The sequence below is a fragment of the Mangifera indica genome, chromosome 18 (genome assembly GCF_011075055.1).
Source record: "Mangifera indica cultivar Alphonso chromosome 18, CATAS_Mindica_2.1, whole genome shotgun sequence".
Taxonomy (NCBI): Eukaryota; Viridiplantae; Streptophyta; class Magnoliopsida; order Sapindales; family Anacardiaceae; genus Mangifera; species Mangifera indica.
Window position 1 is genome coordinate 9601924 of NC_058154.1, and position 22333 is coordinate 9624256.

Below are 22333 nucleotides of genomic sequence, written 5' to 3' on the forward strand. Positions count from 1 at the left end.
TGTCCTTTAATCATATAAAATCACAGCTGAAAGTTCTAACTAGTCCCATCAATTTCCTCTTTCTCTTTCTAGAGGAAATATCATAGATTTCCCATTACTATGTTTTAGTACACATATCTATAGTTTAAAAATTCATTGCAAAACTACTCGAATTTCATGAAGACTTCAGACAAATTTGTGCATAGTTTTTATTCCTAGGATTTCCTTACAAAATGCAGAATAATACTTTTTCATGGTAAATATCTTACTCTGAGAAATAGCTACCAATAGTCTTTCATTATGCAAATTATATGGTTTTAAATCCATATCAAAGGTACAACAATAAGCAATAAACACGAAGCTGGTTTTCCGATAAAACATCTAGGATTTCATCAGAAAGAGGCAAAAACATCCAAACATAACTGATATGCATGAAAATGTTTTCATTCAATTTATAATCGATATCATGAACAGGGATATTGATGTTAATGCTTATTGTGGTTTGAGCAAAGGGCTTAAATATCAAAACTTTTACCTCACTTACTACAGTACATAATTTTTAATACATAAGATAACATATTAATGTGAATGATCTTCATGATTTCCTAAACATAAACTTCAAAAGCATGAAAAGCAATATATACGATCATAAATAAATGCATAAACAAAGTGATCCTTGATGATACTTGCATAACTAGGTAATCAGGTCAAACACAACAAAATGATAATATATAAAACATCATGTAAACTAAATTTAAGAATCTAATACATGGAACAACATGCTACCCAGAATTGCATGCATCCTAGCAACTGTTCTTAACAAAGAAATTTAAGCCGGTGCATAAAAGATTAATGCTAAAGCATTCAAATATCCTAGTATAAGTTGATGTCAACATACAATTCCTCCTCTGCTCCACCTCCATTTTTGCTCTGCAGTGCCCCAGGTTTTTATCTTACCATGGCCTCTAGTGAGTAAACCAAAAGTAAAAGCAAAGCAAGTACTGAGCTAGACAATATACAGTGGTAGGTCCATTCTTAGTTTAGGTAAACCTGCCTAGTTCATTAAGGAAATATCGGCTGACTGACAAATGTATTACTTCATAGCTGCTATCCTTTTTTAGGTTCACAAAATTGAATTCTTACACATGGCCACTAAACAAAGGATGCTTGATTAAGAAAGGAAAGCATCTCAAATATTTTAAGCAAACTCAATTTTTTTTGAGAAAGAGGGTAAATATTTAGTACTCCATTATCAAAAAATTGAATATAAAATCTATTCTCATATCTATGTTGCCAGTGGTGCAAAACAAGTCTTCAATCAATAATAAAAAATTTACCCCTCAAAAAAACAATTCAATTCCAAATCATGAGTCAAATATGATATCCAAACAATTCAATATTTGATGGTCCAATCCAAAGTTCAAATTTAATTCTGAATTCATGCATCTGAATATACACACACAGAGCAATGCTATCAATTTTAACCAGTGCATGGTAATTTAGATGGATTTGAGGAGCTTATCAAACAATATAATTTTAGGAAATTGTAATAAAAAGATTATTGAATAAAATTACAGCAAAGCATGACGACTAAATTGAAAGCTCCAAAACCCAAAACATAAACCCTAACCTCTCTAAAAGTTATACACTATCAAAATCACTCAAAATACACAATTGAAATGTAAAAATGAATTAAAGTCGACATTATTACCATAAAATTTGTAATTTCATAACAAGATCTATCATTTGACCACTTTTTGTACCGAATTGGCCGCGTCATCCGTCAATAGATTGCTCTCTTGCTGTTTCTTCTGAAGAGACTTCCGCTCCAGTTCTCGCCACTTGTTGATTGCCGCAGTACAGATGACTATAAGATTAATATTTCATCAGATTTTATTTTAATTTAAAACTGAAATTATTCAAAGCTAGAGAGAATATGAATTTATGTGTTTGTGCATCAAATCAATCAAATTTTACTTACATCCGGCCCCCACGAAATAGAGGAGACGCAGAACCTTTGGGCCGGGAGGCCCCGACATTTCTTCTCCGGTCATCTTCGTCCCCCTGAATTCAAGTTTGCTCCCTATTTGCTTATCACCGTGCAACTTCTTGGTGAGTGTCTCCGAACTGAGAAAAATGTGTAGGCCGAAAATGACAAAGTTACGAAATTACATAGTACTCCTTGGAGAGAAAATTTTATATAATAAAACTATTCCTATATACTTTTAATACATAAATTCATTATAAAAAGTGATATATTATTATATAATTAAATAATTTTAAATTAATAATAAAATAATATTTAATTATATAAAAATATATTTTATATATATATTAAAATTACATATACAGATAATATTATTCAATTTTATTTTCACACTTATCATCTATTATTGTTTGTAAATTTAGTCTGGTTTTAGTTTAAAGTATTGTTTTGTTTTTTTGTCAAGGCCAAAGGACTTATTCCCACCCAAAGTTTGATGCTTAACCAGAGTGCCACCCATAACTTTTTGAAAATCCAAAGAGTGACTCATGAGTTATGAACCGTTAAAATTAACGGATTTTGCAAGTGAAAAGGGTATTACAGTAATTATACATCACCTATTTAAAATGTTATAAACTAATATAAAATTCGTTTATTTAAACTTATCTTCTGCTAGAATTTTAAAAAAGTTGACATAGGAGCGACAAAAATTTAAAAGAGTTCTTTATGTTATTTGCTATTGTGGCAAATTTACGTTTTAAATTTTGTTGTTTTGGCATGTTACAAGAAATTGTTGGGTGATTAATTTCTGATCGCTAGCATGGTAGAATGACTCTTGAACATGTGTGTTAGGGTGAGAAAATCAGACAAGTTTAAATGAAAGCGATAACATTAAATACTTAACTCGAACATAGTTCTTGTAACAACCTTCTCTAGAAATACTATCCACCGAAGGAGAAATGTTAGGAATTAATATCCTGAACGTTTATTTTTTTCTTTTAAAATACTTTAAAATAAACGCATCACTAAAAGTGTTTAGAAAGTATTCCAAGAAAACTGAAAATTTAGAAGCGAACAAAAAATGTATATACTCATATGAAAACTCATCTGAAAGCGTCTGAAAACAGGGAGTAATCATATACAACTGTTGACAAGAGCATGTCACTGTATGTATGTAATATAAATCAGAGATAATCTGCTTCAGTCGGATCTATCTTCACTGACCTGACCCTGCCTCGCAACTACCTCGATCACCTGTACCTGCAATCAGGAAATAAAAAAAAGTGAGAGATAAGAACACTCAGTAAGGGGAAAGAATTAAGTAAACTATCTTCTTTCCTGTTCTAACTCACTCTCAGGACTCAACCTCACATCCTCACCTCTATAAGAGATTGAAGGGATAATTTAGTTCATTCTTTACTATTTGGGTCATACTTTGTCCCATATGGTATCTATTTGATACTTTCTGTAAGCTAACTATAGAGATTTGATTCTTTTCTAAGCTCGAGCTCTCTTTCTTTCTTTCTTTCACTACACAATTTCTGAATCTGAATTGAGCTCTACTACGAGCGGAGCTTACTGGGGGTATATATCCTACTATGGACGTGTCCTACTGCGGGCGGTGTAGTGTAAAATGCCCCCTCATAGTTTATAGCATGCATGTGGGTCTTATATCTTACTAATTTTGCTTCCATCTAAATTTATTCATAACTCACTAGACATTACTCTTGGGACGACCTCTGAATCTTAAGCCCTAAATTCTTTTTTCTTTTGCTTTTCTTTCTTTTCTTCTTCTTTTCTTTTTCTCTCCTTTCCTTTCTTTTCTTTATTTTCCTTTCCAAAACTGTGAAATACTGTTCACAACACTGTTCATTTGACAGGACAACCTTCTTTTTCATATAATTTCATAGTCCAAACGGTTTCTAATTCATACAAGCTATATATCGTTGAAAAGAGTATTCAAAGAGCTTTCCAACAAGCTATAATAGCACTTATAATTCATTAGATAAGACAGTCAAAAACGTGAGATAAAATTAGTGGCAAAAACTGCCTCATCTGTTTATTTGGTAAAATAGTCATTGTGGTTCATACAATATTTAACAGTCCAAATAATCTCTAATTCATACAAGCTATATATCATTGGAAATATAATTCAAATATATTTCCAACAAGATATAATAGCACTCATAAATCATTGGATAAGATAGTCAAAATGTGAGATGAAATCAGTGGCAAAAACTGCCTCCTCTGTTTATTTGGTAAAACAATCCTTGTGGTTCATACAATATTTAACAGTCCAAATGATATCTAATTCATACAAGCTATATATAATTGGAAAAATGATTCAAAGAGCTTTCGAGAAAGCTATAATAGCACTCATAATTCATTAGATAAGACAGCCAAAACATGAGACGAAATCAATGGCAAAACTGTCTCCTCTGTTTATTTGGTAAAACAGTCCTTTCTGGTTCATACAATATTTAACAGTCCAAATGATCTCTAATTCATACAAGCTATATATCATTGGAAAGAGGATTCAAAGATTTTTCCAAAAAGCTATAATAGTACTCATAATTCATTAGATAAGACAGCCAAAACATGGGAGGAATTCAGTGGCAAAACGATAAATATTATCCAACTCTTTGCCATTAACAAAATCATACACATAGGCACCCAAAATGACAAAACAACATTTCTCAACTTCAAGATCATCATTTATAACATAGATCCAATGAACCAAAAGCCTAAAACATGTAACATATCAACAATGATACCCCTTACCATATTTCAAGCTAATTTTTTGCAAGTTGGCTTCCTTTTCCTTGTCTTGCTTCCTTTATCACCAAAATCACTTTAAATCAACACCAAAACTTACTAACATATTCATATAACATGCATCCAATATATATATAAATATAGGTAAAGGGAAAAGAAAGAGATCTTTTGGTTACCAAGACTTTCAAAGTGCTTCATTTTCTTTTCTTTTCTTTCCTTGTCTTCCAAAACTCCTTCAAATCCTTCATTTTTCTTCAAAAAAAAAAAAAGAAAAAGCATGAAGAAGGCTGGCTGCTGGATGAGGCAGAGAAGAGAGAAAAGTCTTGAAGTTTCTTTTTGTTTTGTCTTCTTCCTTTCTCTTTATATAATCCTTATCTCCTTTTCTTTCTTTTTCTTTTTTTTTTTTTAATTTCTTTATGTATATCTATATATTTATATAGATATATATATAAAAACACACACACACATGCATGTGAACATATATATTTAAAATTGAAAATATCTTGAAATAAGATTAAAAGACATAAATATCCCTAAAACGTACCTGAAGGTATTACAGTTCTTATAAAACGTTTAAATGCGCCATTATTATCCAAGATTGATGGTTCCAACTTTTTATGAAAGATCAATGGATATGGATCATTTTAGATTGACTTAGCCAATAGAATTATGACACATGAAAGGTTATTTAACGCTTAGTTTTAAAAAATTTGCGATTAAATTTCTGTTTTTATTCTATTATTCATGGATGGGTTTTTGCCACTTGTACTCCAAGGTTTAAACGCAAAGTTGAAGAAAAGAAATGGAGTCTATTTTTTTTTTCCTTTTGCGTTTCTTGTGAGAGATTTTTTTTTGAAAAATTGCACCCATTAATTTGCAAAAAAATCGATGTATTGTTAACAATGACGACTAAGACAACGACAACACATTGATAACATATGATGATATACAAAAACTTTGTTAGTATATCTTCCACTCTCTCGAATTTTAAATCAAAACTATAGTATTTACAAATTTAACAAGTTTCATATAATGTCAATCACAATAATGAAATCAATCCAACACATTTGTTTACCCTAAAATGTAATTAAGGTAAACAAATTGCAGAAATTTAATTTACAATTTTAGGAGCAATTATTTGATCATTATATAATGAAAGGTAAATCAATAATTCATATTTAATCACAAAATTAATGTATTAAATTAATAATTTAAATTAGAGACTATTTTGGTTATTTCACTTAAAAAGGGTAAAATACTCATTTAAGCCTTAAACTAACAAAATTCATTAACAAAATTGGATGGTAGGTGGGATTTTAGATTTTCGAAAAATTGCAAGTAAAAATTGATAATACTTTAAACCTTGGGTGGAAATTAATCTTTTGGCCTTTTGTTACGATAAAATAATTATAATTTTTTATTTTTTATTCATTTTCTTCTCGTTATCTTCAATTCTTCATCATCAATGGTGCATTACCTTGTTTCTTCTCTTATTCTCCTCCAATTATCATTATCAGATGATTTTTTTTTGTTATTTTAATCATCACTCTTGAATTTTTTAATTTATCTAAAATAAATTAGTGAAATAAAAAAATAATATAATAAAAAATAAGTGAGACAACTAAAAGGGAGAGGAGATAATGATATTTATTAATAATAAATAAGTAGGAGAAGAAGGTAAAGGCAAGATATTGCAAAGAGTAGGGATATATATATAATTTTATGTATAAATAATAATAATTGTTATATAATTAAATAATTAAAAATAAAAAATAAATTAATATTTAATTATATATAAAATTACATATATAATATTATTGTATTGAAAAATCAATCTTAAAAGTTAATAGAATTAGTGAAATATTAAAATTTTTAGAGGAAAATTTGAATTCAAACTTTTTATCTTACCTGTAAAATTTTGAGTTACCTGCTATGGTAATAGTATTTTATGTAACCAAAATTGAGGATGGACAAATTAGACTTTTCAATGGTGATAATTTGTTTGGGAAATAGTCATTGGGAAGATATTTTCAGTGCGGCATTAGTAAGTCATTGAAGATGCGTTCTGTGTGCTGTATTCGAACCCATCTAGCTTCTCACTCAACCTAAAGAACGGTTAATTGCAAGTCAAAACCCAGCAGCAAAATCGATGGAAACGAACAAAGCAAGCAAAAAGCTGAACATCGCCATCGTACACCCCGATCTGGGAATCGGTAATTTTGTTTCTGAAAAAGCTCCATTGATTATCTTTCTATTCGGTATTTGTTTTAGTTTTTTTGCTGGAAATAAAATAAAAATGGAAATTCCCATGTTCAGTTGATTGGATTTGACGCTCTTAGTAGCTCATCAGTAAAGCTTCTGGAACTGTTAATTTTAATTTTATTATCTGGGTATGTTTCAATGGTTGATAGGTGGAGCTGAGAGATTGATTGTTGATGCCGCTGTTGAGCTTGTTTCCCATGGGCACAATGTTCATGTTTTTACAGCTCACCATGATAAGACTCGGTGTTTTGAGGAAACTCTTGGTGGTCGGTGACTTTCCATTGTTTAACTTTTATGTCGTTGAATTGGCAGTGCAAATAAAAAATGAACTTGACTTGAATTAGAGCTGAAATTTTTACCCATTGTCTTCTCTAAGTATCTGTTGCAAGGTTTGTGGGTTAATAATCCTGATGTAGAAGGGTTGATGGTAGTATAATAGTGGGCAGAGGATTGATGAATATGGGTTATTTTTAGTTTGTGGTTTTGAAGAGAAACTGAATATATATACATACATATATATATATATATATATATATATATATATATATATATATATATATATATATATATATATATATATATTACTTTGTATGTGATTATTGTATCTTGTTTCTTGCTCTTTTTGTGGGGTTATGTGCTATGTAGAAGGCTACAAGCTATCTACGAGTGCTGTTGCAAGTTCGAAGTGGATAGTTAAATGAATCAGTTCCTTTTATAAGTTGTACGTGGTTCTATTGTTGAATTCTTTGTACAAGATAAGGAATGTGACTGGTGTGTTAGCATGCGTTCTGACTAAAAACATATATGAAAAGGCATTGAATCTTAGTTTATTTTTAGTAAATTAGTGTGATATAAGCTAATTCACATGAGTAATGTAAGACTAAAATGATGGGATGGGCTGGGAACAAAATTAATTTCAATATCTTGCTAATTATTTAACTGATACTATGATTTGTTGGATAGTATTTGCTTGTTTAGAGAACTTTGTTGATTGTTGAAGTACTGACTCATTTCAGCTTAATTCCTAGTTGATTAAGCAGATGTTGTAACTACTAATTCCTCTCTGTTAATAATAGATTTAGTATCGTTTTGAGGTTAATTTGGATTGCTTTAATACTATTTCAATAATTCAGTCTGTTGGATAGATGTGAAGGTATGTCATGTCTCAAATTTGTGTACATGGAAGTCCTATTTGCATACATATATATCCTTTTTTTTGGATGTCTAATATATTCATGACACATCTAGAGAGAGGGTGACAGGAATTACTACTGGGTCATGGACAAGCTTTTGAAGTTTATTTCTGCCACATCTTGATGCTTTTATCCTGCTTTCAAGTGATCTTTCTGCTTTCACCTGTTGTCCAGTCCTTTAATAAAAAACATATGATGTACCATATTTATTTCATTTGGCTCTCTAGGTACCTTCCCAGTTACAGTGTATGGGGATTTCCTACCTCGCCATATCTTCTACCGTCTTCATGCATTATGTGCATACGTGCGATGCATTTTTGTTGCGCTTTGTGTGCTTCTCAATTGGTCACCATTTGACATTATACTGGCTGATCAAGTTTCTGTGGTCATCCCAATTTTGAAACTTAAAGGGTCAACAAAGGTACTTATATTAAAATCAACTCTTATATGCCATACCTTGCACTATAGTTGTTTCATGTATTGCACTTCTTTGTCAGGTTTTATTCTATTGTCACTTCCCAGATTTGTTACTGGCTCAACATACAACTTTTCTCAGGAGAATATATAGGATGCCTATAGACTTTGTTGAAGAAATAACAACTGGTTTGATACCAAATTCTTGTTTTCTGCTGCTCATCTTAAATATAATTTTTGTATGTATTTTATTATTATTCTTTTGCAACATATTGCTATATATGTGTATTTTTGTTTGCCTGCCTGGGAATGCTGCACCTTTTTTCCAAGTCTGCTGAGCCAGAGATGGTCTGTCTCTGCTGCCTTCCTTTCTAAGGGTTTGGGTGCTGTGTTGTGTGCCTCCTGTACTCTTGATGTTCTGTGTGTGTTGGGCTGGAGATCCTGATGTATAGGGTGCCTTTTGGGTCCTTGTAAAGTGATAGAAAATTCTTTTTCATAGTTGCTATCTTGTTCCCTATCTTGCTTTTGTGGAGATAGTTTAACAAGATGAGCTTAGGTTGTCTCTTTTGGTTTTAGTAATATAATGTTACTTGCCAAAAAAAAAACATATTGCTATATATCTATTTTACTTGCTTCTTTGAAATGCAGGAATGGCAGATATGATACTTGTTAATAGTAAATTTACAGCCACTACCTTTGCTAATACTTTCAAGCGTCTTCATGCACGAGGAATTTTTCCAGCTGTCCTATATCCGGCAGTCAATGTGGATCAGTTTGATGAACCCTATTCTAATAAGTAATGGACATATTAGTATACCTCTTTGTGTCTTCCCTCATTTTTCATTCTTAGAAGACTATTGTATCATGTTATTAGTCATGTATTCTTTATTTGTCACTGTTTGGAGTCTGAACTCTTATTACTTCCTTTGATGTAGGTTGAATTTTCTCTCCATTAACCGTTTTGAAAGGAAAAAGAATATTGATTTAGCTCTTTCAGCCTTTGTTACGCTTCAAATGCATGAAGGGGATCATAACATATCTGATGTTACCTTGACCATTGCAGGCAAGTCTCTCACTATTTCTGGTTTGGCAAATGTCTTATGCTACTGACTATTAAGCATGTCTGTGCATTGGGATCTTTCACATGGAAAGTGTATGCCCATGTAACAGGCATGTTTGTGCCAGAGAGGTGATCATTTTCAATCTAACAGTTGTATCTTGGTGACATGTCAGAAACATAGTTTTTGTGGGAGTAAAATTTCTAAGGATGTGTTTTTGATCCATCATTGTTTTGCACTTGGAATATTTCATTTATTTAACATTTGAGAGAGTTAGTGTCTTAGCTTACTCTCTTTGAAACATTTCCCCATTAATTTTTGACTTCACATTAAACAGTTATAAATATATGGCAGTATAGATCTCTTGTAAGAACTGGAATCATAATACAAGTTCCGTTCATATTTATATTGAATAACTTGAAGTTAGCTGTAATGCTACACATAAGGGTAAAAAGTGCTCTTGGTGGCCCAAGTCAGTGATAAGTGGAAGGGCTCTTGGTTATGGTCTGTTGTTGCAGATAACTCACTTTGCTGTTCATAGCCAAAAATGGGAGAAAAAAAGCATAATACCATCTAGAACTGGAATAGTCTTTGCGAACAATGTTGTGGCTAGTAAAATGCATGGTGAAAAAGTGAAATGGAGTTGATTAATGAAACTCTTGGTGGCGTTTAACATGGAATTTTAGGAAGTCATAAACTCCAGCAGGGAAAGCTACATGAATGCGACATTGTTGCTGATGTGAGAGCGAATTACTGGCATGGTTTTTGGATGTAAGAGTAACTGACCTCTCTCTCTTGTTGCAGGTGGGTATGATGGACGCTTGAGGGAGAATGTTGAGTACTTGGAGGAGCTTAAACGCTTTGCAGTAGAAAATAAAGTTGCCAACCGTGTTAGGTTTGTTACGTCTTGCTCCACAGCTGAAAGAAACGCCTTTCTCTCTGAATGCCTGTGTGTACTTTATACACCAAAGGTGTGGATTTCTCCAGCATTCTCTTTACAGTTTTTTTTTTTTAATATTAATATTAAATGGAAAAAAAAAAGATTGCATAGTTCAAATGTTATTTATTGTAGGATGAACACTTCGGCATTGTTCCATTAGAGGCAATGGCAGCGCACAAACCTGTAATTGCATGCAACAGCGGAGGCCCTGTGGAGACGATTAAGAATGGGGTTACTGGATTCCTTTGCAACCCTACGCCCCAAGCTTTCGCATCGGCCATGGGTACTCTCATCAAGGATCCCCAGTTGGCTAAGACAATGGGTGAAGAGGCCCTGAAGCATGTCACAGAGAATTTCTCTACAAAGACTTTTGGCCAGCATTTGAATCGATTCGTCATTGATATCGTTAGAGGTAAGGAAGACTGAGACTGGGAAAATCATTGTACGCAGACAAAAATAATTGACAAATCAGATCGGGCTGTCACTAGCAAAAAACATTAAGGTTTATTAAGTAAATATTTTCATTAACATGTTTTGAATATTATACCTGTTTTAATAGATGATAAAGCCTTCAAATCTGTAGAGGCTTTTACTTTCGAAGAAAATTGTTTTCTCTCTCAAAACCTTATTTCTTAATCTCATTACAATCAAGACTCAACCCAAGAGACTGTTCATCAAATTACAACTTCAAGATAGCTTCGTTTGATGAAACAGGTGATCTACGGGATCACATAGATTTGTTCAACAGCAGAAGAATTAGTTCGCGCATTGATTGTTTGAGGAGTTTGCACATACAGAGAGTTGTGGACAAAATTGCAGGTTGAAGAAGCAATTTTTTTGGCTTGATTCTACCAAATGTTCAAAAAGCATCTTCGTATTGAATGCTCTGGTTTGCTCACAAGGCCTTCATTTGTGCAGAAGATGAATAGTTTTTGAAGAGGCGATTGTTTTGTGATCATTCTCATTCTTAGAGAAGATGCGCATAAGCTACACCAAAGAAACATCCAATCATGACAAGCAACTACCCACTAGAATTGCATGCAATGGTTTTTCGCATCACCTACACGTAAATCCACTTAGAATGCAAGGTAGAAGATCTTCTATCCAAAGACATTGGGAAAACTAGAACTTGACAGTCTGTACCTTTCTTCGATATTCCCAATGTGTCAAACTCAATTTCCAATGTCATAGAGGTTACATTCCTTCTCTATATCTTACCTTCATGAGATAACAATCATTTTCTACTAAAATGAGGTTATCTACTAACCATAGAAGCAAAATTAGAATAATTTTGTAGATTCATTATTGTATTGGGAATTAAATGCATTCAATTATATGATTATATGTAATTTTAATTTTTATCCTATAAATAAAAAATTGCATACAGATAAAGAGATCTATTTATATAAAATTCTTCAACAAAGACAGAGACAAATCGTCTTCGTATATATATTTTGGCCTATTCAAAATATGTATATAGTTTTATTAATCTCTAAGTGTGTCTCTATTCCATGGAGTAAATGTTAAGGGAAGTGAATTTTAGTGTGTCCACGTTTACAAGTTTTCAATAAAATTTTGTATATATATTTTAAATACATAAATAATGTATTATTATATGATTGATTGATTTTAAATTAAAGATAAAGTAATATTCAATCATATGATAATACATTATTTATGTATGTAATTATATACACAAAAATGTGTATACATAATATTGATCAAAAGTTTTTGTTGTTTAATAAAAATTATCAAAGATGAATATTATTATAAATTGTAATTCAAAAATTCATAATTCTTGAAAGATTTTATTTGATTTCGGGTATCATTCCGTTTGGTGAAAATATATTTTTAAAATTATAAAATGAATTAAAAATAAGAAGTAAGTTTCAAAATTTGAAATTAGAAAAAATGGATGTTCATTTAAATCTTATTTTTTTTAAACAAGAATCTCCGTTTGAGTCGGATTAATTTTTTGGAGTAAAATTAACTATATTAAATAAGTCAAATCTTAGATTCAATGAGTAATCATATAAATATTAAATCAGATAACTAAAAAATATTATCTTATATGCAGCTTTCATGAAAAAACCAATATTCTAGCTAATGAAAGCATGAATTATTCGCGTTTAACTTACCTTTTGATATAGTTTATATTTTAAATATATTATTTGAATTTTTTATTTAAAATACATTAAACATGTATTTTATCTATTTTTTTACATTAAATATATATTTTTGCCACTTTATATATTTTTTGTTTTTTATAAATTTTTAAAATATAAAAATATCTCTTATATTTTTAATTAATTATCATAATATTATGTTTATATAAAATAAAAAATATAATTTTTTGTCATCCAAATCTCTAACCTATCTTGATAATTTCTAATAAAGATTGAATTTTAATTATATATTATATTATATTAAATTTAATAATTATTTAAATATTTTATATTCAAATTGTTAATAATAAAATTTATATAAAATATTAAAATTATGATTAATATTATTATATTTTTGAAAATATGTAATTAATAATATATTATATTTTTGAAAAAATATATATATTATTTATGTTTATATATATATGTATGTATACATGTATAACGAAGCTTGACTGGCAAGAGGTCAGCAACAGCCGGCTGTAAAGTCCAACAAGATATATATATATACACGAGAAATTGAAATTTTTAGCCTTATTTTAATTCGTGTATACATATATATAATTCATTTCAAAACTTGAACAAATATACTACAACAGTAATCTATTTTCCCAAAATACTTTTCCTGAAATAACCTATGCAAAGATTCTCTCTTTTTCTTTGCAACTTTTTCTCTCTTCTTCTTCAACTTTCAAGTGAGGAAGAAATCAAACCCCAACTACTAGGATGATAAAAAAAAATTATTTGATAAGATTTAACTAGAAGAAATGAAGGGTTGACATTTAAATAGAAGACCATTAATTCCATCTTAAAATACTCGAGATTTTTAAAATAATTATTCATAACAGAAACACCAACCCTTTTAAAATTAAAAAAGGTTGGCGTCACACCAAAACCCCTTTTTATTTTGACACCAACCCTTTTTAACCATACTTTTGATTTTTTAGTAACTTTTTTTTTTAGTAATAACTAATAACTTTTTTTCTAGTTAAAGCTCAACCCTTCATTTCTTTCAGTTAAACTCTATTAAATGATCTTTTTTGATCATCTTAGTAGCTGAGTTTCGATTTCTTTCTCACTTGAAAGTTGAAGAAGAAAAGAGAAATGGTTACAAATAGAGTTGGATTTGAGGCGAGCTGAGCTCGAGCTAATGGAAGTCAAGCTTGAACTCTGCTCGAATTCAGTTCGGTTCGTTTATCGTTATTAAAATGACATCATTTTAATATATATTAGTTAAAACGATGTCGTTTTGTATCAAAATTTTTAATTAGAAAATTTGACGAGCATCTAGATCTCTTATAGGGCTGGCTCGTTTCAGGCTCATTCGAGTCGAGCTCAAACTCAAGTTTAAATGGGCTCAATTCGAATCTAGTTCTAATTACAGAGAAAAAGAAAGAATCTTTGTATGAGTTATTTCAAGAAGAGTATTTTGGAAAAATAAATTATTATTGTGAGATATTTATTTAAGTTTTGAAATGAGTGACGTATATATATACGAATTAAAATAAGGATAAAAATTTCAAATATATATATATATATATATATATATATATATATGTATGTATGTATGTATCTATAAGAGCTCCACTGGCAAGCAGCAGCAGCCGGTAAAGTCCAACAAGAAATCCGCGTGCGTTGAAACTTTGCAAACAATTAATTGAGATTAATGTATTAGGTAAGCATTCATCAGCAGTCAATCTGCTTTGAATATTAAAATATTTACTATTTATTTCTTTAATTCTCCACGAGAAATCTCCATTTGTTCAAACCCACAATAATCAACCTCTCTCTATCGTGACTGTTTCTTTGTCAATCAAACCCATTGCATCATCGTACAAAAGTTATATTTAATTTTTATTATACTATATATATCATTAAAAAAATAATTGATAATAATTAAAGTATAAATATTCTATTATTATAAATATTATTTTTATATTTTAATAAATAATTATCTATATTTTCGTTAAAACTAATAATTTTAATTAAAAAAATTGTTATTAAAAATATATTTCTCATCTTTAAAAAAATTTTAATAATGAGAAAATTATTGTCATGCTCAATCGTTATATCTTTTTTTGTTATAAGTATTATTGTTATAACTTTCCTCGTTAAAAGTATTAGCGATAAAAATAATTTTAACAAGAAAAGATACAACAATGGATGACAATGAGATTTTTCTTGTTATTAAAATTTTTTAAAGACACCACTTTTTCGTTAACATCCTGAATTTACTTATTTTTAATGAGAGTATAAATAATTAATATATTTTATTTTTCTCTCGCTATTAATAGTTTCTTTTGGTTGGGTATATTAATTTCATCAAAATTTAAAAATATGAAAGAATTATATTCCTTATTTATAAATTCATATACAAAGGACTAGTATTTATACTAGTATATAATGAGATACAAAAATGAAAAAAAAATTAATTTTTTGATTGCCTATTCTTTGTGATTGATTGATTTCTTAATCTATGAGACTGATTGATGATTGATTGTTAGCTTGATTGGTGGGATTGCTTGACTACTTGATCTTGATTGATGATTGTTTGCTTGATTGATGATTGATTAATGATTTTGATTCTTGCTTGATTGATCATTGATGATTGATTGATGATTGTCTGTTCAATTGATGATATATTAGATATCTTCAACACCCCCCCTAAAACTCAAAGAGACAAAACAAATGTCCTTTTGAGTTTGCTAACTAAATGAGAAAACGGTCCAAGTGAATGAGACTTAGTAAAAATATCAACAAGTTGATCAGCAGACGAAACTGCATAAAGGCGTAGAATGTCTTGAAACAAATGTTGTCGAACAAAGTGATAATCTATCTTAATATGTTTTGTATGTTCATAAAAAAACATTATTGTGAGCTATTTGGATAACACTTTGATTGTCACGATAAAGAGGAGTTGCATATGTCCAAGGTACACCTACATCGTGCAATAACCACCGTAACTAAAAAAGTTCAGAGGTGGTGTCAGTAAGAATTCAATATTCCACCTCAATACTAGATTGAGAAATGACAGATTGCTTCTTATTGCATCTAGAAACCATAGAATCCCTAAGAAAAAAAATAATATCCCATAGTGGAACGTTTATCAGTTGGATCACTAGCCCAATTAGCATCAGAATAAACTTGCAATGCTAATGATGATGAGGAGGAGAAATAAAGTCGTGGAACAAAGTGCCCTTGACGTATCGTAAAACAAGAAACATTGCAGCGAATAAGTAGATCTAGGAGTTCATATGAATTGGCTAACAAGATGAACAACATATGCAATATCAGGACGAGTTACTGTAAGATAAACTAAGTTTCCAACTAACTTATGATAAAGAGTTGGATCTCGTAATGGTTCACCATTGGTAGCATGCAACTTGACATTTGTTTCTAAAGGTGTATTGATTGTTTTAACATCAATTAGTTTGACTTTAGAAAGAATATCAGAGATATACTTAGCTTGTGTGAGATAATACCTATTAAAACTTAAAGATACTTCAAGTCTTAAGAAATAACTGAGAGATCCAAGATCTTTTATTTCAAATTGTTGACTTAAGAAAATCTTGAGATTAGAAATTTCTGTAAGATCACTACCAATAATAATTATATTATTGACATAAAGAAGCAACAAAACAATGCTAGAAGTAGAGTTGTGAACAAATAAAGGAGAATCATGAGGACTAGAAGAAAAACCCATTTATCCAATAGTGCTTTTGATACACATTAACAAAAAGAGAGTCATTATTCCCACCTAAGGATTCTTGCCTAGAATTCAGGATATATTATATTGTATCAATACCAATAACGTATTGTGGATATTGATTTTCTAGTAATTAGGTTGTATCACGTTAAAATTTTTTTATGTTCTATATTAAGATTAATTAATTAATCTTTAATGTCATCATTGTAACCTATCTTGCACAATATTGAAAATTACATATATAAATTGGTGGCACAAAATCTCATTAACAATTTGTTGCTAAGGAAGGAGAGCTCCAACCATACCTCAATATCACAAACGTTTATCACTCATCAATATGATATACTGGTCTTCCTTGATGGCTCTTTCCTACAAATATCAAAATCAACGCAAAGAAAAAACCTTCACTTTGAATACATCGACACAAAAACAGAGCTATTATTCCCACCTAAGGATCCTTGCCCAAGTTACATCCTTCTTAGAATATTATTTACTGTTTCAACATCAATAAATAACATACCAAGAACATAAGTTTTCTGATAATTGATCCAAAAGATATTAAATCCTTTGTGCAATGTTTTTACCTTTATATTCATTGTATCCTACGCTATTGTCAATATCCAAACTAGTACGTAACTGTAAATTACATAATGAGTGACGAACACGTTATTATTATATATGTGTTTGTTGGTGTGTGGGGTTATAAAGGTTTTTTTTGATTTTTATAGAATCTCTATAAAACCTCTTCACCAGATTATACTTTTCTCACAAAGGGAACTTTAATTTCCTCAACAATATGTCAACAGGTGACGATGCTCCAGTTACAGCAGCTGGGACGGGAGATAAGTACAGGTCCTTCCTGAAAGATGAAGGTGGAGAGAAAATTCAATGGAGACATGGCGGCCCTCCCTCCTTTGACAGCGTAAATCAGCTCTTTGAAGAAGGCCGAACTAAGGTGCATCTATGCCACCTTCATCCTCCTCTCATACATCTCTCTTTCATAGTTTATTCTTCCATATTAATCAATCTCTGTAAAATTGTAACTTATTATTTGGTGTTATTTATGCAGGAGTGGCCCAAAGGATCCTTAGAAGAATTAGTGCAAAATGCTATCAAGACATGGGATATGGAGTTCCAACACAAAACCCGCCTGCAAGATTACAAAACCATTAATCCTGAGAAGTTTAAGCTCAGTGTTAATGGTACCATATATATATATATATATAAATACAAGCAGAAAATCATATAAGATGCAAGCTTACTATAGTTATATATTGTGTCATGTTATTCGCAATTTATTTTTCTATTTTTCACTATGATCTTCAAGTTCTGCGGGAAAATTTTCAGGCATAGTTAATGATTTTGGTTTAATAAAATTAGGTAATTTAATAGTTTAATAATAGTTTTTAAATAAGTTTAAGTGATGAATAAAGATAAATTTAATACATTTAAAGATTATGATCTGTGTAAATAATATTAATCTAATACTTAAGTTTTATTAGATCTTTGATGAGATCCATTAACTTATCATATATTGGATATATAACACATGTATATTGACATACATGTTGCAGGAAGGGAGGGATTATCTGCTGAAGAGACACTGAAATTAGGAAGCTACAATGCGTTGTTGAAGAATTCACTGCCAGAGGAGTTCAAATACTACAAAGCAGAAGAAGAGAGCTTCGAATCATCTCATGAAGCATTTCGATTGGCTTTACCTCGAGGGTTTGCCTGGGAACTTCTGACTCTTTATTCTGGTCCTCCTGTTATTGCTTTCAAATTCAGGCACTGGGGTTTCTTTGAAGGCCCCTTCAAAGGGCATGCCCCCACCGGAGAAAAGGTTGAATTTATTGGGTTGGGCACTGTTAAGGTAATATATATATTCTTTAAACACACACACGCATATATATATAGGATCGAAATCTTTTTTATGACATGAGCTCACCTGAATTTTCAAAGATTTTATGAAACCTATGCATTAGAGGTGTTTAAATTTATTTGATAATATAATTGAATCGATTTTTAAATTGAAAATCAAACCTGTTTGGATACCAATTCAATAATATAGAAAATTCAATTTCTCCATTAAATTATCAATTTGTTTATTTTTAAGACTAGTTCACCAAATCATACCGGTTTGAAAAAAGATTAAATAAGAAATGAATAAATTATTGAATCAATTTTACAGAAAGAATAGAAAAATATAATAAAATTGGATTTTTTTTAAAACTTCAATTCAAAATCAGTTAACCAAAAATTCAATTCGGTTAATTAGTATTTTTGATTTGGTTCAAAATTAGTTAATTTTTAAATCAATTTGGTTTCAATTTAAGACTTTTTTCAAACGAAAAAATTAATTTAATTCGAAAAACTTTGACTTCTTGGTCATATATGGGCAAGATAACACACTGTTAATTTTATCGAACTTTCTGAAAGTTTTTTCGCTTTTCTTGGTAGAGCTTCGTATGATTATTTCAAAAAATTATATATATATATAATTAATTAATTAATTAACATGACAGGTTGATGAATCACTGAGGGTAGAGGATGTAGAAATCTACTATGACCCAGCAGAGTTATTTGGAGGATTATTAAAAGAGCCACCAATTTCTGAGTCGACGGAGAAGGAAGATAAGATTTCTGAAAGTTCAAAACCATTAATCCATGGCTGTCCCTTCTCCAACAAAGAATAAATGCATACATGCATGCATAAGATGTGGCTGGCTCATGCGTGGTTGTGCCCTTTTACACGCTACTCAGCCTAATTAGATAAGACATGATGTGGATGGCTCATGCCGTTATGTTTCTGTGCTTCCTTTCGTCATGAAAATTTAATAAAGTGACGGCTTTTGATTCAATATGGCTACTGCTTGCATTATAATTTTTAGAATTTCTCCCTCTGATTCCATTCGCAGCCAGAAGAAATATCTATGAATAAGCACTAAATATCCAAAATCTTACAATAAAAATTTCTACTCTAACTCACATTTGGTATGGTAATATCATCGCATGTCATTTGTCGTAATTGTCACATGATAATATGAAACTCTATTTCTCAATGAAGTTAAGTGAAGAGATAATTAAAAATGTAATTTCATATTATATAAGTCATATTTATATATGTCACGCTTGAAGGATCATATACCAATAAAAGGATCAAAAGATTTCCTTAAATACAAATAATATAAAGTGTGTAATAGAATCAACAGGAATTAACTGTAAATTTAAATACATTATCATAAACATAAGATAATGACAAAAGTGCTCTCATAGGGTCTTTACTAGCTAACTCACCCATCACATTCAACATCACTATCTATTACCTATAAAATTGAAAAGAGAAATGAGTGAATGTTAATCACTCAGTAAATAGGATAACTTGGCTCTACATTTTTAAATCTTAGCCCTTTTTACACTATTACTCGTTTTCCACCTAAAATTGGTCACTAGAGTATGCTTTCGGATTCGAAACTTCAATGACCTGAAAATCTTACTTAGTTATCTAAGAAACACTTTTGGTCCATAAACTTTGATGACATTCTCTTATCTTACTTAGTCGTCCAGGTAGCACCTTTGGTTCAAGAACTTTGATGACAAATTCTCGATCATCTAGGATACACCTTTGAATCCTAATATGTGATGATAATTTATATGCAATGCATTTGAAAATTGGTGGTGAAAGTATTTTTATTTAAAACATTTTTTGAAAAACATTATCTCTATGTCAATTAATTTGGGGTGAGACAAAGATTGGACACATTAACCACATGAGTTGTTTAACTACATAATCCTTTTTTCTTACACATATCTACTAGATTGTTGTGTCTCTTCTATTCTTTACTGTGAGCATGTGTAGGAAGAATTTTACAAACACCCCCTTGTAATAACTTTCATGAAAATATATCAAATCATTACTATCATAAGAAAATATGTTTTTGTAGGTCTCATAAAAATTGGAACTACGGAACATGTTCCACGTGTTCTCCAATATCGGTTCTAAAACATAACTTTGCATCCTAAGTCTGAGAAAACATACAAGAAAAACTGATCTCATGGAAAACTCAATTGGGATATGCTTTCATGAAATCTATGTTCGATCCATGTAATCATATAACTTAGGCTTGTATTTCGCTTTCACCCTTTAATTCATGTATAATTCATGCCCTAGCTTATACACATACTCTTGGCATGATTTGATACTACTATGTACCTTATACATCCCTAAATATTCATTGGACAACTTTTCAAACGGATGTAGATCATCCATAAACGTCCATTCCTCAGTATTCTATTGCACAATCATGTGCCTTATATGAATGGACATGAACTAATCATTAGCGTAAGCAACTTCTTACTCATGATCGTTCGTATCCTACTTAGTATGCATGATTGTATATATCCTTGAGTAGTCGTCATGTTTACGTCATGAATGTTCACCATGCTCACATTCACAATCATACCTTATTATAGGGATAGTTTTGTCATTTCATATTCATGAAAGATTATACACTTTTTTGCACGGGTGTTTATTGCATGTAGTCATTTCATTACATAAAAGACTATACACTTTTTTTCTTGGATGTGTTATTCACAAGATATTCAAACTAATTATTCATGCTCTTAACTTGGAGCTATGAAAAATTGTACTCCTTTCATTGATATCGGTTTGAGGCGCTTCAATCAACAATGTTTGGGCTTTAATGCAATTGGTCATAACTGGTGGGCTGATGTGTTAGTAAAATTGGGCTAGAGCTCTTTTTCCTTGGATTTTTTGGGTATTTGGTCACCTACAAAACGAACAAAACAAGCCATAATGAAGGGCCATCACACATGTGGGGTTGCTGGTAAGTGGTAAGTTAGCTCTATATCTACCCACCAAAAAAAAGTTGGCCATACCTATCCAAGTTTTAACTCAATCTTAAAAACACACCTACGATAGTTGAAAAACCCAAATATTTATCCATGCACTAATTTTTGTTAGAATTTTCAGTTAGAGGCAAGGGTAAAATTATTATTTTATCATTAAACCCTAAAACCCCAAAAATTTATATCATTCCTCTCCCTTAGTTTGGAAAACTAACAATTTATCTCATGATTAAACTTTGAAAAATTGTATTTTCCCCCCTAGGGTTTCAAATTTTCAAGCAAACTCTCCCTCTTTGGCAATTAGCCACCTCCAACCATCTTTCTCTATTCTTTCAGTCTTTACCTCACTGAAGAATAATAAACTTCATTTGGACAAAGATGAATCGACAAAGATGAGAAATCATCTTCGTTGAGTGACAATGCGACTAAATCTTCGAGTTATGATGAGACCGAAGCGACAACAAGACCTAATCTTTGAGCAACGAAAACGACGAGACCAGATCTTTGAGCAGCAAAGATGAGTTCATTTAGACGAAGTTTCCTCTTTTCCAATGAGGATGAGATTGGAAGAAAGGAGAGAGACAATTGAAGGTTGTTAAAAAAATTAAAATCCTAGAGGGGGGGGGGGGAATGCAAGTTTTCAAATCATGGGTGGAATTTTTGTCATTTCATTTTAATTGTATATTTTGAATGACATTTTTGTCATTTCACTTTTGAAGGGTAAATTCGTTATTTAAACCTTACCCTAACAAATATCATCCACATTAATGACTCATGGGTGGGATTTTGGAGTTTTAAATTAGCATGGGTGAAATTTTGAGATTAGGGTAAAACTTGGGTGGGAAATAGTCCTTTGGCTAAAATAAGCTAGGTCTATATCTCTAGGTGTGTCTTTATTCTAGAGAGTAAACGTTAAGAAAAGTGAACTTTTAGTATATAATTTTGAATTAAGATGATTTGTTACCATATGTAAACATAATATTACTCA

General features: G+C 30.7%; 3 protein-coding genes across 4 annotated transcripts; 2 read left to right on the forward strand and 1 right to left on the reverse strand.

Annotated features, from left to right (window-relative positions):
• Positions 1–678: 678 nt before the first annotated feature.
• On the reverse strand, positions 679–2149 carry LOC123201610. 2 transcript variants are annotated; one of them, XM_044617185.1, is made up of 3 exons: positions 1961–2149; positions 1691–1846; positions 679–909 (listed from the first exon to the last, which is right to left on the reverse strand). In XM_044617185.1, exons 1-2 carry the CDS (start codon positions 2031–2033, stop codon positions 1722–1724), a joined length of 198 nt encoding a protein of 65 aa, XP_044473120.1. In that variant the 5' UTR covers positions 2034–2149; the 3' UTR covers positions 679–909; positions 1691–1721. The 2 variants fall into 2 exon arrangements, with proteins under 2 accessions (XP_044473120.1, XP_044473119.1); XM_044617184.1 differs by lacking the exon at positions 679–909 and having other exon boundaries at positions 1503–1846; positions 1961–2148.
• A 4605-nt stretch (positions 2150–6754) lies between these two features.
• Positions 6755–11210, forward strand: LOC123202187 (alpha-1,3/1,6-mannosyltransferase ALG2-like). The gene is made up of 8 exons (XM_044618010.1): positions 6755–6951; positions 7150–7266; positions 8421–8614; positions 8691–8796; positions 9256–9403; positions 9543–9670; positions 10470–10636; positions 10738–11210. Exons 1-8 carry the CDS (start codon positions 6888–6890, stop codon positions 11029–11031), a joined length of 1218 nt encoding a protein of 405 aa, XP_044473945.1. The 5' UTR covers positions 6755–6887; the 3' UTR covers positions 11032–11210.
• A 6017-nt stretch (positions 11211–17227) lies between these two features.
• Positions 17228–19337, forward strand: LOC123202142 (pathogen-related protein-like). Its single transcript, XM_044617907.1, has 4 exons — positions 17228–17431; positions 17546–17678; positions 18051–18349; positions 19002–19337. Exons 1-4 carry the CDS (start codon positions 17273–17275, stop codon positions 19170–19172), a joined length of 762 nt encoding a protein of 253 aa, XP_044473842.1. The 5' UTR covers positions 17228–17272; the 3' UTR covers positions 19173–19337.
• The last annotated feature ends 2996 nt before the right edge of the window (positions 19338–22333 follow it).